The sequence below is a fragment of the Sesamum indicum genome, linkage group LG8, assembly GCF_000512975.1.
Source record: "Sesamum indicum cultivar Zhongzhi No. 13 linkage group LG8, S_indicum_v1.0, whole genome shotgun sequence".
NCBI classification, from domain to species: domain Eukaryota; kingdom Viridiplantae; phylum Streptophyta; class Magnoliopsida; order Lamiales; family Pedaliaceae; genus Sesamum; species Sesamum indicum.
Window position 1 is genome coordinate 10,454,863 of NC_026152.1, and position 14,196 is coordinate 10,469,058.

At 31.2% G+C, this 14,196-nt stretch overlaps 2 protein-coding genes across 5 annotated transcripts; one reads left to right on the plus strand and one right to left on the minus strand.

Moving 5' to 3' along the window:
• LOC105168196 (two-component response regulator ARR17) lies at positions 2,230 to 4,670 on the minus strand. Its single transcript, XM_011088161.2, has 5 exons — positions 4,234 to 4,670; positions 4,052 to 4,131; positions 3,866 to 3,943; positions 3,676 to 3,746; positions 2,230 to 2,884 (listed from the first exon to the last, which is right to left on the minus strand). The coding sequence occupies exons 1-5, from the start codon at positions 4,403 to 4,405 to the stop codon at positions 2,563 to 2,565; spliced, it is 723 nt and encodes a 240-aa protein (XP_011086463.1). The 5' UTR covers positions 4,406 to 4,670; the 3' UTR covers positions 2,230 to 2,562.
• On the plus strand, positions 8,963 to 13,052 carry LOC105168197 (zinc finger MYND domain-containing protein 15). 4 transcript variants are annotated; one of them, XM_011088166.2, is made up of 11 exons: positions 8,966 to 9,126; positions 9,228 to 9,344; positions 9,441 to 9,544; positions 9,710 to 9,756; positions 9,838 to 9,938; positions 10,145 to 10,232; positions 10,788 to 10,896; positions 12,003 to 12,073; positions 12,289 to 12,323; positions 12,411 to 12,524; positions 12,606 to 13,052. In XM_011088166.2, the coding sequence occupies exons 1-11, from the start codon at positions 9,022 to 9,024 to the stop codon at positions 12,696 to 12,698; spliced, it is 984 nt and encodes a 327-aa protein (XP_011086468.1). In that variant the 5' UTR covers positions 8,966 to 9,021; the 3' UTR covers positions 12,699 to 13,052. The 4 variants fall into 4 exon arrangements, with proteins under 4 accessions (XP_020551255.1, XP_011086468.1, XP_011086466.1 ...); XM_011088164.2 differs by having other exon boundaries at positions 8,968 to 9,126; positions 10,794 to 10,896; positions 12,003 to 12,171; positions 12,252 to 12,323; XM_011088162.2 differs by having other exon boundaries at positions 8,969 to 9,126; positions 12,003 to 12,171; positions 12,252 to 12,323.

The window sequence follows — 14,196 nt, forward strand, 5'->3', positions numbered from 1 at the left end:
GGGATCACCAATGCAAATTGAAAAGATACTTGAGAACAACAATCTTGATAGAACAACCTCGTCATCAATCCCATATCACTATATTTGGTGTCCCATTTGTTTTTGGTCTGCATAAATATCTTTTGGTGCTCTTTTTTTTCATAAAAAAGAAATTATGACATTTTTCTCTCTGAATATGTTTATCGTTATCTTTTTTTTATCAAAAATTTGTTATTATATATAAGGTAAAATATACTTTGCTCCCCTGAATTATTCGTAATATAACATTTACCGTCCTAAATTAATAAATGTAATACTTACTCCCTTGAGTTTGTAAAGTATAATAAATTTTCAACTGTTTAGCTCACTAATTATATTATAATCAAAAGATACTTTTTTCAATTAAATGTTTTTTTATTAAACTTAAAATGCAAATTTCTTAAAAAAAATTCTTTGAACTAAATATATATATAATATAAGAAAAATACTGTTAAAAAATTGTAGGGGGTAAGTGTTATATTTGTTAGTTTAAGGTGATAAATATTACATTAATAATAGTTAAGGGGGCAAAATGTATTTTATTCTTATATATCAACCTTACTAAAAAATAATAAAAAAATATTTTATTTTAAATAATTTTAAAGAATTCCGCACATATATAGAATTTGCCACAATCTAGTTATTGAGCTCCAAGAATGAGGATATCAACACAACATATCTTGACATTTTCCCAATTCCTGGAGGGTATATTTGTACATGTTGCCGGTTTCATTATTGGTAAGAAGGTAATAACAATAAAATTACTATTTGATCCATTTCTCCACTTTCTCTATATGATTAGAGTTTGCCCAATGAGGACCCATATTTGTAATTTTGGATCTCCATTCTCAACCTTTCTTATAAGTGAAATTTCTCTATTACCCTTAATTATTATTCTATTTCCGGGTCAACTATTTATCCTATTTCCTCAAGGACAAAAATCAGGTAAATTTCATTTTAGTCCCTTATTTTTAATTTTAACCTCAAAATAATTCATATCTTTTCAACTCACTTCGAATTAGTCCTTCCGAGTCCGATGAGTGATTTTCTATATTACCCTTATGAAACACTTCTCTCTCTCTTTCTCTCTTCTTTATACATAAAATCACTTGTCATTCACTTTTTATTTTTAATTACAATTTCATTTTTCTTTTAAAAACTTAAAAATATATAACCTTTTAATTGAAAATAATTTATTTTTGGTCAATTATTCAAATAATAAATTGATTAATGATATATTAATATAATTATTATGAATTTAATGAACTTACTGAAATTTTCAAATAAAAAAAATTGAACAAATAAGTTGGAGAAAAAAGTTTGAATAAAAAAATAGAGCAAAAATATTTAAACAAAAAACTTCTAAATTAGAACATAAATAGGAAAATAAATATGTCGAATAAAATGATGAAGAATGGGTATATAAAACCCATATTAATTCGTATTTTTCTCTCTTCTCAACTTCTATTTTTCTTTTTCTTCTCACTCTTTTTTCAATAATTTCTCATAACTTTCTTCTACTTTTTTTTAATAATTTATTACTTATACAATTAACATATATATTTTTTTAAAACAATAATTTATCCAATATTTTATATTTTAACAAACACATTGTTACAATCAGATACATAGGTACGTTGTCTTCTTTTCTAGACTCATCGAATGTGCCGGACTACTAATAAGAGAAATTGACAATTTTGACCCTGACTGGTTTCCATCCCCATCATCTTCAATATATATATATATATATATAGTCCACACTCAATGAGTGTATGGCGACAGTGAAAATGGGCAGACAATGTCATATTATCGATCCCACTAATAATGGGAGGAGGTGTTGTGAATGATGTTGTTGGGGCAGCTCAGCAACTGTACTAAAAGATGCTTTGTTTTTTAAAATGTGGGATGACATGTAATGTGTTTCCACAAAGCCATATTTTTGGCATGTAATAATAACATAATAAATAATTAAATTAATTACATAATAATTTTTCTATATTTATTATCTAATTAATTATTTTTAAAAAAAATATTATATAATTAATTGAAATTTAATCAAATTCATGTATTCAGAATTAAGCCCACCCCACCCAACACACAGGACAATAATAGGAAAAACCCGAAAGGGAACACATCAAAGGATGTCTAGTTCAAATCCGAATCCAATATTCCCTTTAGCAGACAAGAATTGACATTAAATAAAGACCCGTATCCGAATCAAATCAATCTAAATCCGCATATCTCCAATTCCAACCACAATGGATCTGTCATCAAAGATTTTCTTTAATTACCATATCTCAGCCACAATCATGATGACAAAAAGTCATGTATCAACAAGATCAAAAAAAAAATTAATAGGCTAATGAATTTTTGACTTTGTATTCACATTCTCTGTGGGACTTGGACTTGGTGCTGTGGTTGGATCAAGAACCATCTGTAGGGCCAAAAAATCGGGACTTGCCGATGGGCCGATTGGCTGGCTGACTGGCTCGTCCGATAGGAAGGGAACAAGGGACTCAAAAACTGTGTTTCTTGGACAGGTTTTTACTTGTCGTTGCTTGTTTTGAACCGTCTCGTGGGAGAATCTAGGGACGGAGGGGAGCACGGTCTGGATGGCAAGGACAAAAATGATCTTGGCGAACATGGGGATGAAATGGACGGTGGCGATGGACTTGAGGATGCGTTGTCTGGTGAGGATGAGGATGAGAGTGAAAAGTCGGAGTTGTCTTGTAATTTCCTCTTGTTGAAACCTCCTCCATCTTGTCTCTGCATTCGACCTTCACCGAACATACAGCTCTTCAGTCGTTTAACGTCCGACAATTTCACAGGCTTTACTATGAAATCTTCAGCTCCTTCTTCCAAACATCTGATATTGAACAACAACAACTAATCAGACACAAATACTACCGTTAGGCAATCAATTCAAGAAACGGACAGATACTGCAGGTGCTCGTCTCGAGCACAAGAATATCCAGATATAGTAACTTTTCATGTTCTTGTCTGTCATTCCCCTTCATATTGTACTCAAAGAATTGTTCTGCCTTTAAACCTAAACTAGAAAAGTGGGACAACAACAGATTAAACAATCTAAAACAGAAGGTCATTGCAAAGTCGTTCCCACGAATTTATGGACTATGGTTACTCCAACTACTTTACACATACTTTACCAAAAGGATCCTATGCTATTTCACACCAGACATTGTTTATCTTTTGACCTGGATAAGATTTAATATTGCTGCAAACTAAATTGAGTTGAATTCTTCCAAATTTGGCTTAGATATAAGTGTTGGTTGTCGATTCATTAATTGTAGTCGTTTGCGAAGGCTAGTTGCAAATAAACTATGATCAAGCATATGCTGAAGTCGTTCGCGATGACTAGTTGCAAATAAACTATAATCAAGCATCCGACGGTGACCGTCCTACCTCAACTAAATTATCATAAACAGCAACACTATTAAACAACAAAAAACAGTACCAAAAGCATATTGAAACAGAGATATTATTGTTATTTCAGCAGAACAACTTCGCAATAGTCCAATCAATATAATTTAGTATATTTCTTGCAAAGAATTTACGCGAATTGAACTTTGAACAAGCAGGAACATCCGTGGAACTAGAGGAAGAAAGGCATTGGCAGTCAAGACAAATGGGATTCACCTGTCAATCCTAGCTAAAATGTTCTCGGATGACATGATCACAACTGGGATTTCTCTGAAAGTAGATGAACCCTGTTCAAAGAGCAGCAATCAAGAACATTTTAGCTCATTCTGTCTTTAAATTACCAATGATTTGCAAGCAAAAAAATACGAAGGCAAATTAGAGGAAGTTGGGGATCAGCAATATCAACCTTGATCTTTTTCAACAATTCATAGCCAGTCATTCCAGGCATGCAATAGTCTGTAATGATCAGATCTACCTTTAAACCCTGAAAATCAAATCAAACTATCCATTATCTCAATCAACTTCACCCAAGAAAAGGAAAAGGAACCATCAAAACACAGACACAAATCAAACAAGCATTCCCCTCACTTACATCATCAAAACCAACAGAAGTTTCCTCCTCATCCAATCCCAAGAACTGCAAAGCCCTCATCCCACTATCCACTGCTGTCACTGCAACATATATACCCAAATTGTCAGAAATCACAGAAGACACACAAAAAAAAATGAAAGAAACACCCCAATTTAATTCAAGAAAAAGCCCATTTCTCTCACCTTTGCAACAAGTGATCTTGAGCAATCTCTCAATGACTTTTCTATCAACAAGACTGTCATCCACAGCAAGAACATGAACCTCATGATGGGTATCACTATATGCTGACAAATCATCCACCCCTTCACCCTTCTCCAACCTCCTCAATCTAGAAAACACTCCATTTTTAGCCATTTTCCAAGAAAATCTCAACAGCCCAGATGAAGAAAACCTCAAGACTTTCTATAACACTCCTTCACCAAGAATCTTCAGCTCAAAAGCTCACACACACACACACACTACAGCTCCGTATAAAAGGCAGAGGAAAAAGAGGAGATGGGCAGAGAAAATGTGTGTTGAAAATGCACATATAATGGTCAATCTGTCTGCATCATCATCAAAAATATATATGATATACCACACGTCTTTTCCTTCCACTTAATTTATGTAATAAGAAAAAGAAAAAATGAGTCTTCAAAATCAAATCTGAAGAAATCTACTTTTTAAATACACAAAAAGCATACGGCTGAGATTCTGAAATCCACTTTGTTGGTGATCTGATTTTTTCATATCCGCCACGAGAGAGAGAGAGAGAGAGAGAGATTTTGGAGGTTTTCAAAGCTGCAGTATTTCGCGGGATTTTGAAGGGGTGAATTTGTAATAGCGCCGTCAGAATTAAAAGTGCGGACAATAACTGACGCCGTTGGCGCATTAAATGAAGCTGGAATTAGCAGAGTTATCTCTCGTGGTAATAAATGCTTGTACTTTGCGCTAATAGTGTAGCACACTTCAATCGTCAAATTAGAATGGATAAACATACAAAAAAAATGCAATTAATACCTTATGATATTATAAATAAGTATATATTTTTATTAAAAAATAATTTATCTTTTTATATTTTAAAAAATATAGCAATTGAATCTCTTGTATTTTTTGAAATGAAACAATTTACCTCCTTGTGTTTTTCAAAATAAAGTAATTTACTTCTTTAGACAGAGAAGTAAATTGCTCGTTTTAGAAAACACATGGGGTAAACTAATATTATTTTTTTCATATAGGATAATTTGCTCATTTGAAATATCACAAAAAGATAAATTGCATTAAACTCAATAAATTATATCAGACTACATAGAGTTTGTCATAATTATAAATACTCCTTTATTATTTAAGAAATTATAAATATTTACTGAAAGTAACAATCATTTTTAACAAATACCCCTCATGGGAGCCCATTATATAAGATAATTATTAAAAGATTACGAGTGATATTTTAATTGAGTTATATTTTAATTTTTCAAATATCGAGAGAGTATTTATCTTGTTTGATTGGTGAGGTTGATATATTACGGTTGAAAATTTATGAGTTCGAGTTCCATGAATGTGTATTTATATCTACTTCTTTATTAGTTTATTATTTTTTATTTTATTTAAATGTATTCGTTGATTTGTATTAAAAATATAATAAATTATATATTGTAAAAAAAAATAGTTGGAACTTTAATGACCAGACAAGCATGGTGGTGGTAAATTTGGGTTCAATTTGATTTAAATAAATTAAATAAATCAAATCATATGGAGACAGTTAAGTTTGACTTTGTTGAGTTGATTAAAATTTTGTTATATAATATAATAATAAAAATTGAGGTGCAGCACAACAATGGAAATGCATTGTTTGATTTGACTCTCTCATGTAATTCATACTTAATTTTGACACTTTCTTTAATTTTGCAAATGCGATTTTGTCAACTCTAAGACCCATAACATATTGTTGTTTCCACGCAAACACGTTTCATGGTTGCTGTTTTTGAACGGCTTAAATTAAATTAATTTAAATCAAAAGTTATAAATAGTTATTTATTTATTTTTATATTTATTAGTAAAATTTTAAATATTATGTTTTTTTTCCCTAATTACTATGAGTTCGTAACTTTTATTGTCAGATACTCTTAATTTTTGCTACTGCTTAACTTATAATATTTTTCTGTAACTTATTCTTACCACAAAACCAAAAGCTATTGCAAAACACTCGTTGAGTTATAGAGAAAGTTGTAAGTTAAGCAGTAGTAAAAATTGAAAGTGTTTGAAAATAAAAATTAAAACTGAAGAAAAACTTGAAGATGGACTGTTTAGAAAAATAATTTAATATTTTAATTTTACCAATAAGTTACGGAAGTTTATAGAAGCTATTTATATCTTTTGATTTAAATCAACTTAATAATTTAAACAATTCAAAAACAAAAAAATACTGTTTTTAACTTATTTTCAGTACTAATCTGATAAGTGCCGATTTTCGTTATTTGCAAAACACCCCCTTAATATAAATGAATTGCTATGATGGTATGATGAGTATAAAATTCAAACTTTTAGTATTATGGAAAAGAAAATCAAAGAATCAATATTTGATAATAAAGAAATTAAAAGATTTAATTTTACATAACAAAAGAAGTCTTTATTTTAGGATAACATTTAATATATGTCGTCGATTTATTCATTATCAAATGTTATATCATTTATTATAAATGAATTAAAATACAAAAATTTAATTTCAAGAAAATTTTCTAACTAAGTCTGCTTACGCTATAATCCCTTTTGCTTCGAGGGGGTATTCTCAAACGACGAACCCTTATATTCAGTGAAAGTCCGTTGTCCCCGTCTCTTTATTTATAGACGATATAGGGTTGTGAAATTGCATATATGATCACAAAAGCTTTATAAAAAGTCGACTGCGTGACTTTTTGTGTTAGAACGATTTATTTAAAACAGATCAACAAACGAAAGATAAACAAAAACATTTCAAAATAAAATAAAAGATGAAGTACATTTTAAATGTTTTAAAAATTCCAAAAAAAGAAAAAGTCAAAAACATGATATTTTATATTAAAAAAATAAACAAACAAACAATCCCCAAATTGGAAAAACTAATTAACAGTTTGCATTTTAAAACTAATAAAAATGAAAAAGAAATATTAGTTGAGAAAGAGAGAATATCTTAATTGGAAAAGACAAGAAAGAGATAGAGAAAGAGGAGAAGATCTGGGGCTCCCCAAAGGAAATCTTTTGATGGGCCCTACCAACATATACCCCCTCTCATCTCAATTTCTCCTCATATTTGCATCAATTTCTCATCTCCTCTCTTTCCTACCAACCCAATTTCTTTAACTCATTCTTTATTTTATTTTATATTTATAAGTTACAGTGAATTTTTATAAAATTTGGTATAATTATAAATATTTTATTATTTTTAAAAATTATAAATATTTTTAATTTTAATGATCGTCTAATATAAGTGAAATTCATTAATTTTTTTAGTTTATTTATTTATTTTTTATGATAAATTATAAAAATAATTTTTCGAACTTTGAATTATAATTTTATTTATTTTTAATTTTTTAGAAATTAAGTAGATATTTTTTATAATCTTTTAATTTTTTTGTCCACAAAACCTTTATGATTTTTTTGTTTTTCTAAAAAAAATACAGTGAGAGTGGAGTTGATAATTCTAAACTTACATCCAATAATTATATAATAAGTAAATTATATTTTGCCATATAAACTATACCTATTTTTGCACTTTGTCATCGAGATTTTTTTTTTTGCATTAACTTACCATTTCAACTCTACAAAATTTATAATTTGTCATATATGATTTTTTTTCTGTTGGAAAAACGTCACATGATGTGCATATGTAAAAAAATATTACATCACATGACTCTTAAATATTATATGTGTACTGCAAAGATGTTTTTTTGACAAAAAAACTTGGTTGAAAAACAATTACATATAGCAAAGTGCAGAAATTTTATAAAGTTAATATGATAAGTTGACACAAAAGAAAGTTTAAATACTACAGTGTGAAATGGACATGGTTTGGATGTAAAATGCAATTAATCCTTATATAATTTCTTCAAACTGAAGAGAGTATTTTTAAATTTTCAAGCAACGAGAAATATTTATAATTATGTCAAATTTCGTGAGAGCCCTCTGTGGTTTAGCTTTACTTTTTATTTTTCCCTCTACACACAACTATTTTTTTTTTTTGCCTTTCTTTTAACAATTTTCTTTATACTTTATCAATTTTATTGTGTTGTAATTAAGAGCGTATTTGGTTGGGGTGAAAGGTGAGAATATAAGAAAAGTAAAAGTATAAGATATAATTTGGTGTTGATTAGGGGGAAGGCATGGAGGTAAAATAAAACAGATATATATAAAATTCCTCCGAAGTTCAATTTTGTTTCGATTCAAAATTATGAAAAAAAATAAAAGTACAAGGTCAAAAAAAAATTATTTTGATTTACTCTATTATCCATATATATATAGGGTAAACAACAACCTCCCCTGATATTTGATATAGTTACGAATACTTCCTTATTATTTGAAAAATAACAAATACCTTATGTAATTCTTGGATGGAGTTGTGAAATTGTCAACTTTGCTCTTACTGTATTTTTTCTAAGAAAAATAAATTTTTTGTAAAAAAGTTAAACGGGGTGGATATAAAAAATTATAAAAAATGATCCACTTGTTCATAAAAAAATTATGTTTAATTTTTGTGAAAATTTCATACTAGTGAAACAAATATGTAAACTCCCCCCAACCAAGACAAAAAAAAAAAAAAAAAAAAAAGAGAAATTCCCCCCAACCAAAAAAAAAAAAAAAAAAAAAAAAAAGAGAGAGAAAAATAGAAGGGTGTACAAATTGTGTATATACGCACTAAAGTCGCTTAATAGTGAGAAGACGCAATATTATGCAGTCGCGATTCTGTCCGAACACTTAAAAGCGCAGAGAAGCATTTATTATTTCTTAATGAGAAGATGGAGTGCGCCGGAAAGGGAAGCCGAACCCCATGCGCCGGCGGTCCACCCACCAGAGGCTGCCACCGCTGCCGAGCTGTCGCCTACTGCTCCCTCTCTCACCAGGTCTTTGTCCTTTTTATCGTTTCTGTTAATTTGTGTGAAAAATCTCTTTGTTATGGGGTATGTTTTTAGGCTTTGCTTATTCTTTTGCTCCGCGATTAAAGGTTTCGCACTGGAGTGTGCATAGGAGCGAGTGTAAGAGGTTAGAACAGCAAATGAAGCGTGCTGATGTTTTGAATGATTTCCCTTTCACTTTTACTCGAGAAGCTACTCAAATTCAGGTTTTTGTTGTTCGGTGATGTGTTTGGGTTTTAGCTGCTTAATTTTGGTCGATCAATTTTACGTGATTATTAGGTTTTAATTAGTGTTGATCGTAGGGGACAAGGTGTTCCTTTTTAACAAGGCACGGGATTCACTGTCTAGGAATGTGGAAGTGTGAGTGTAGCTGTGGAATCTCAACTACAAGTTTTGATAATTTAAGGTGCTCCACTTTCTCCAAGTGTTGTATGATATATGTAGTAGTATTGCGTTTCTGGTCGAAATATTGAGCTTTGATAACATGCAAACAGGTTACATTTATAGGTTGCTGGGTTAATTGGAAATAGAAGGTCAACTAATGTTGCTATCTTGACTATATGATTCATAGGTTGGCAGATGGTTGGAATCTTCCGAGTGAGTTATGTCCTTGTACAGGTATGGGTGTTTCCTTAAAAAAGGTTTTGCTCTGCTTGATGTATAATTCTTATAAGTGCTGGATGTGCATTAATGATTTAGGACCTTCCTCTCCAATACCCAAACGTCTAACTACTTGGAAGGACTACTGTGAATGGAGGTGCATCCCTCTTTATTCTCCTGCAGCTTTACTTCTTCATTGGGTATGTTGTATCTGTAAGTATGCAAATATGTCTCTGCCTGTGATGGTTTTATATAAATGTCAATGTATTTTCATATTCTAAACTTGTACAATACTCACCCACTCACACCCACACACCCTGTTTGTGTATCCCTCTGAATTATGAGTATTAATGTTACTTGTAGAAGTGATTCTGGGCTCCGAATTAAGTGACTATTCTTGTTCCAGCCACTCACTGTATATCAGGCTATTCAGCTTGCAATTCATCAATGCTTGCTTCCACAAATCAGTAATGAACTGCGAATACATTACCTAGGTATCTTATCTTCTCCAAAGTTTAACGTAGTTGCGGTTCTGAAGTGAAATTTGTGCTCAATAGATCTTCTGATTCAATTGTGCAATTGACGCAACAAATTGGTTCCTTCACCATATGCCATAGAGATGATATGCTGAGTGAACTAAGGAAAACAATTTAAGCCTATCTACATACTCTAGACTTGGCTATGTTGTTTTAGCTTTTATTAATACATTTTCTTGTTCTAAATTGTTTCTTCCTTTTTGCTTAATAATATATGTCAGTTGAATGCCACATTCTTATATATATATATATATATATTTCTTTCTTTTTTTTTTTTTTCTGTAACAAATTGATGGTGAGAGCTTATGGAAATCTTTTGTTGTTTGTTTTGGTTCTTTCTGGGACACAATATACATGACACAATACACATGACATGTGTTGGCTTTGCAGTTTCATTGTCTCTCTTGCATAAGTTAGCTGTTTCTTCTCTGATGTATAATTTGCTTAGGGTTATCCTTGACTAAATTTGCTTGTTATAATTTAAGCGTTGCTTCATGAATTAAATTCTTGAAGGACCAGAAAAGGAGCTTCTTCAGCTGCCAGTCTTTGGAGAACTGCAAGCACTTTTTCCCGGGGTACGGATGCACATTGACCTTGTGGGACCTGCAGTTCCACACCACAGGTAATGTTTACAGTACGTTTTATAATTCTTTTTGCTTTCACATTGATTACAGGTCATGTTTAAACTTCTCTACTTTGAAATTCAACCAAAACAGAGACCTATATCCTGAATGCAGGAATGTGATCTTCTTTTGTCTTTTTCAATTGGTACTGGTTTACTTTTCTGTAGCTTCTCATGCAAGTTTGTTTATATTTCAGTTACGATATCCAAAATTACAAAAATAATAGCTGTTAAGAAACTACTGGCTATGACAAGGAGGATAAATATGGAATATGGTAAAATCGACTATTTGTACATGATACAAAATTTGTCCAAAGAGTATCACTGTAAAACCAGAAATTGACTTTATCATGTATCATCCATTTTTTTTTTTCCGGCCAAACTGATAAAATTAGAAATGAAGTCAAGACAGGTTCGTTGTTGAAAATCATACTTTAACCATCATTCTATTCTGTTTTCCTTCAATGTAACTCCATACCAGAGTTTAACCCACTTTGAATCATGAATTCGTGTTGACAACTAAAGTCAAATGTACGATGAGCTTAACTCCTAAAGCACCATGGCCTGTCCTATAAACAGAAATGTAACGAACATCTTTTGCTAGCATGGCACTGCATTTTATAAGTGTTTAATGTCTATACAGTGTCGGAGGTTACATGGATATTATTGCCCTGGAGAGTGATTGTGCTTCTAGTCTCTGCGGTCATCTTATTGGTTTGGTTTTACGTGCCTGTCATGAACGATAAATTGGAACCCCAAATGTTTCCAGGGGAAACATGGGAAGACTGATACTAATAACACCTTTTTACAAGATTATTGCTACTACTGATTTCATTGCATCAATTATCGGAATAATAGATATTTTTATGATCTTGATACATGTTCAATTCTTGGAACATTTAAATATTATCCTCGACCTATGCATCTTTTTCCTTTGATCAAATTGTCTTTTGTTATCCTATCAGCATGGCACGACCATCAAAATTCTTGGTGATGCTTGATTTTACTTGTATCAAGTTTTGAAATACAAGTTTCTTTGGACCTTTTCTGCACATTTGGCTTACTCATTATGTATAATTTGAATGATTGCATCATCTGTATCCCAGGGATGGTGAACAAATCGATCTGTCCTATGCTCGGTGTAGTCAGATGGATTGTCGCTGTAAAGATTCTGTAGGTAATCATACAGAAATCCGAACAACTTCTGCTCCCTGTGCAGTCACATTACAGCTTCATGCTGGTTGTTACCACGACTGTTACGGAGAATTAGTAAAGGTTGTTCCAAGCTTTGAGATAACTGACCACGCATTCATGATTTTACCCATTTCTCATGGGATATCTTTTTTGATCTGCAGGATTCTTTTCCTCATATAATCTTAGCCCTGAATGCAGGTATTGCTGCCTACACGAGCTGGTTACCAACTCTGGTAAGTTTCTGAACCCAAAGGGTATCTAGTGGAAAATCTCTCTATGTATAAAGACACATCTAAGTTCTGAAATCTAATTTCTCATAGGAACTAATAAAGGAGATCAAAGTTCCAGCCTTTTTTTCTGATTATTGCGAGGAAGCTTCTTATCTTGCAGTTTGTTGCATAAGTTCTGCAACGGGCACTGCTCCCAAAATTCAAGTGCGCCTCTCTCTATTTTTAGCTGAACTGCTGCAGTCATTAACTTTAATATAAATTGGAAATGTGTTACAACTTTTGCAGATACAGATGAATCCGTTCAGGCAACCTAGTCGTGTCGAAGAAAGTGCTCTCTTTCTCCCTTGCTATTCTAATTGCTTTCTCTTCGGCCTATGAAATTTTGCACCAGATCTCTCCTCTCATGCAACTATATGTCTAATCAAGACGATATGGCTCTTGAGTTGCCAGGAATGACCACGTATGCATCTGTCGTTGGGTTGTAATCTCGAAGTCCTGTATAATTTCCTATGCCCCGAAGGAATTATGACGAAATTAGACTAATAATGAAATGAAATTTTTATACTTGGACTTTGATTCCAGAACTGTCTTGATGTCTCCGCTTATTCGGCTGTGGTAATGATATTTGTTGAAAACTAAGAGGTAGTGAAGTACTCGGGTACCTTTGTCGCTTTGATTTATTTTGGAAGATATTATTTTGAGGAGATGGGGATATCTTAAAGTGGAGACAAATCGGCGCCTCTGATTCATATGCTTACTCATCTAATTTTCGACCACTGCAGAAAGCAACAGTTTCTTATCTGAAAGCATTGCCTCTTACGTCAAACCCGAAAGTTTTACCATTAAAATAAAAATAATTAGGGATAATTACACTCTCTTTTTTATAAGATATGGTGTAATTACATCTAAATTCTTTGTAGTTTGAAAAATTATATTTAATATTTCTGAATAACAAAAAATTTTGCCGTTAGTCAAATTCATAAAATTTGTTGATATTAATAAAAAAAATTGAATAGAAAATTGATACTTATCCTCAATTGATTTATTAGTGACCTATTGCAAGTTAAATAATTTTTTTTTTGTTTAAACTATCCCTGATAACCGTGAAGATATACTTCCCTATATGTATTAATGCGTGAAGACGTATGAGTGAAATTTGGTTATAAAAAGACTTACGTAACATGCAATAAATCAATAATAAGTCAATTGGGGCTGAATATAGATTTTTTGCCCTTTTTTTTTTATAGTATCAGCAAATTTAATGTATTTTGACTAACGGATCAACTTATTTATTAAACATAAGCAAATTTCAAGAATACTAAATATAATTTTTCAAATTAAAGAAAGTCTAGGTGTAATTGTACTAAACTACAAGGAAAGAGAGTGTAGACTCTCCCTTTTCCCATCATCTCATTCCTTAGACTTGACTATAGGAATCTCACTATTATACCAAATAATTATTATAAATACATGTTTTTATTATAGATCATAGAATTATTAGTTAGATGCTCAGTGAAATTTCAATCCATAACTTTATAGTTATGTGGTTTTATCATTTTTATTTTAATAAAAAATATAATTTAATATTAATAAATTGAAATATATTTCGATTCGGCCAATAAAATTATTTTACAATAAATTGAGATTACCAAAAATTAATTACATAAATATTCAAACGCATAATCTCAAATTCATTTACGGGATTTCAATCTTAAGGCTAAGACATTATTGGTTTCTTATATTTGCGAACTGAATTAAGTGATATTTCTTGGAGTGGAATTCCTTAGTTACATTTTTGACCACTCACATTTACTCACTTCACCTCAGTAAAATTCATGGGGTTAAACCTTTTCACATTCACCATCGTTCTTCTTCA

Coding starts and splice junctions, on each gene's coding strand:
- LOC105168196 (XM_011088161.2), bottom strand. CDS start 4,405: ATGGCTAAAAATGGAGTGTTTTCTAGATTGAGGAGGTTGGAGAAGGGT. Junction 4,132..4,233: donor CAAGATCACTTGTTGCAAAG/GTGAGAGAAATG, acceptor TATATGTTGCAG/TGACAGCAGTGGATAGTGGG. Junction 3,944..4,051: donor CTTCTGTTGGTTTTGATGAT/GTAAGTGAGGGG, acceptor TTTGATTTTCAG/GGTTTAAAGGTAGATCTGAT.
- LOC105168197 (XM_011088162.2), top strand. CDS start 9,022: ATGGAGTGCGCCGGAAAGGGAAGCCGAACCCCATGCGCCGGCGGTCCA. Junction 12,172..12,251: donor GTTACGGAGAATTAGTAAAG/GTTGTTCCAAGC, acceptor TTTGATCTGCAG/GATTCTTTTCCTCATATAAT. Junction 12,324..12,410: donor CGAGCTGGTTACCAACTCTG/GTAAGTTTCTGA, acceptor AATTTCTCATAG/GAACTAATAAAGGAGATCAA.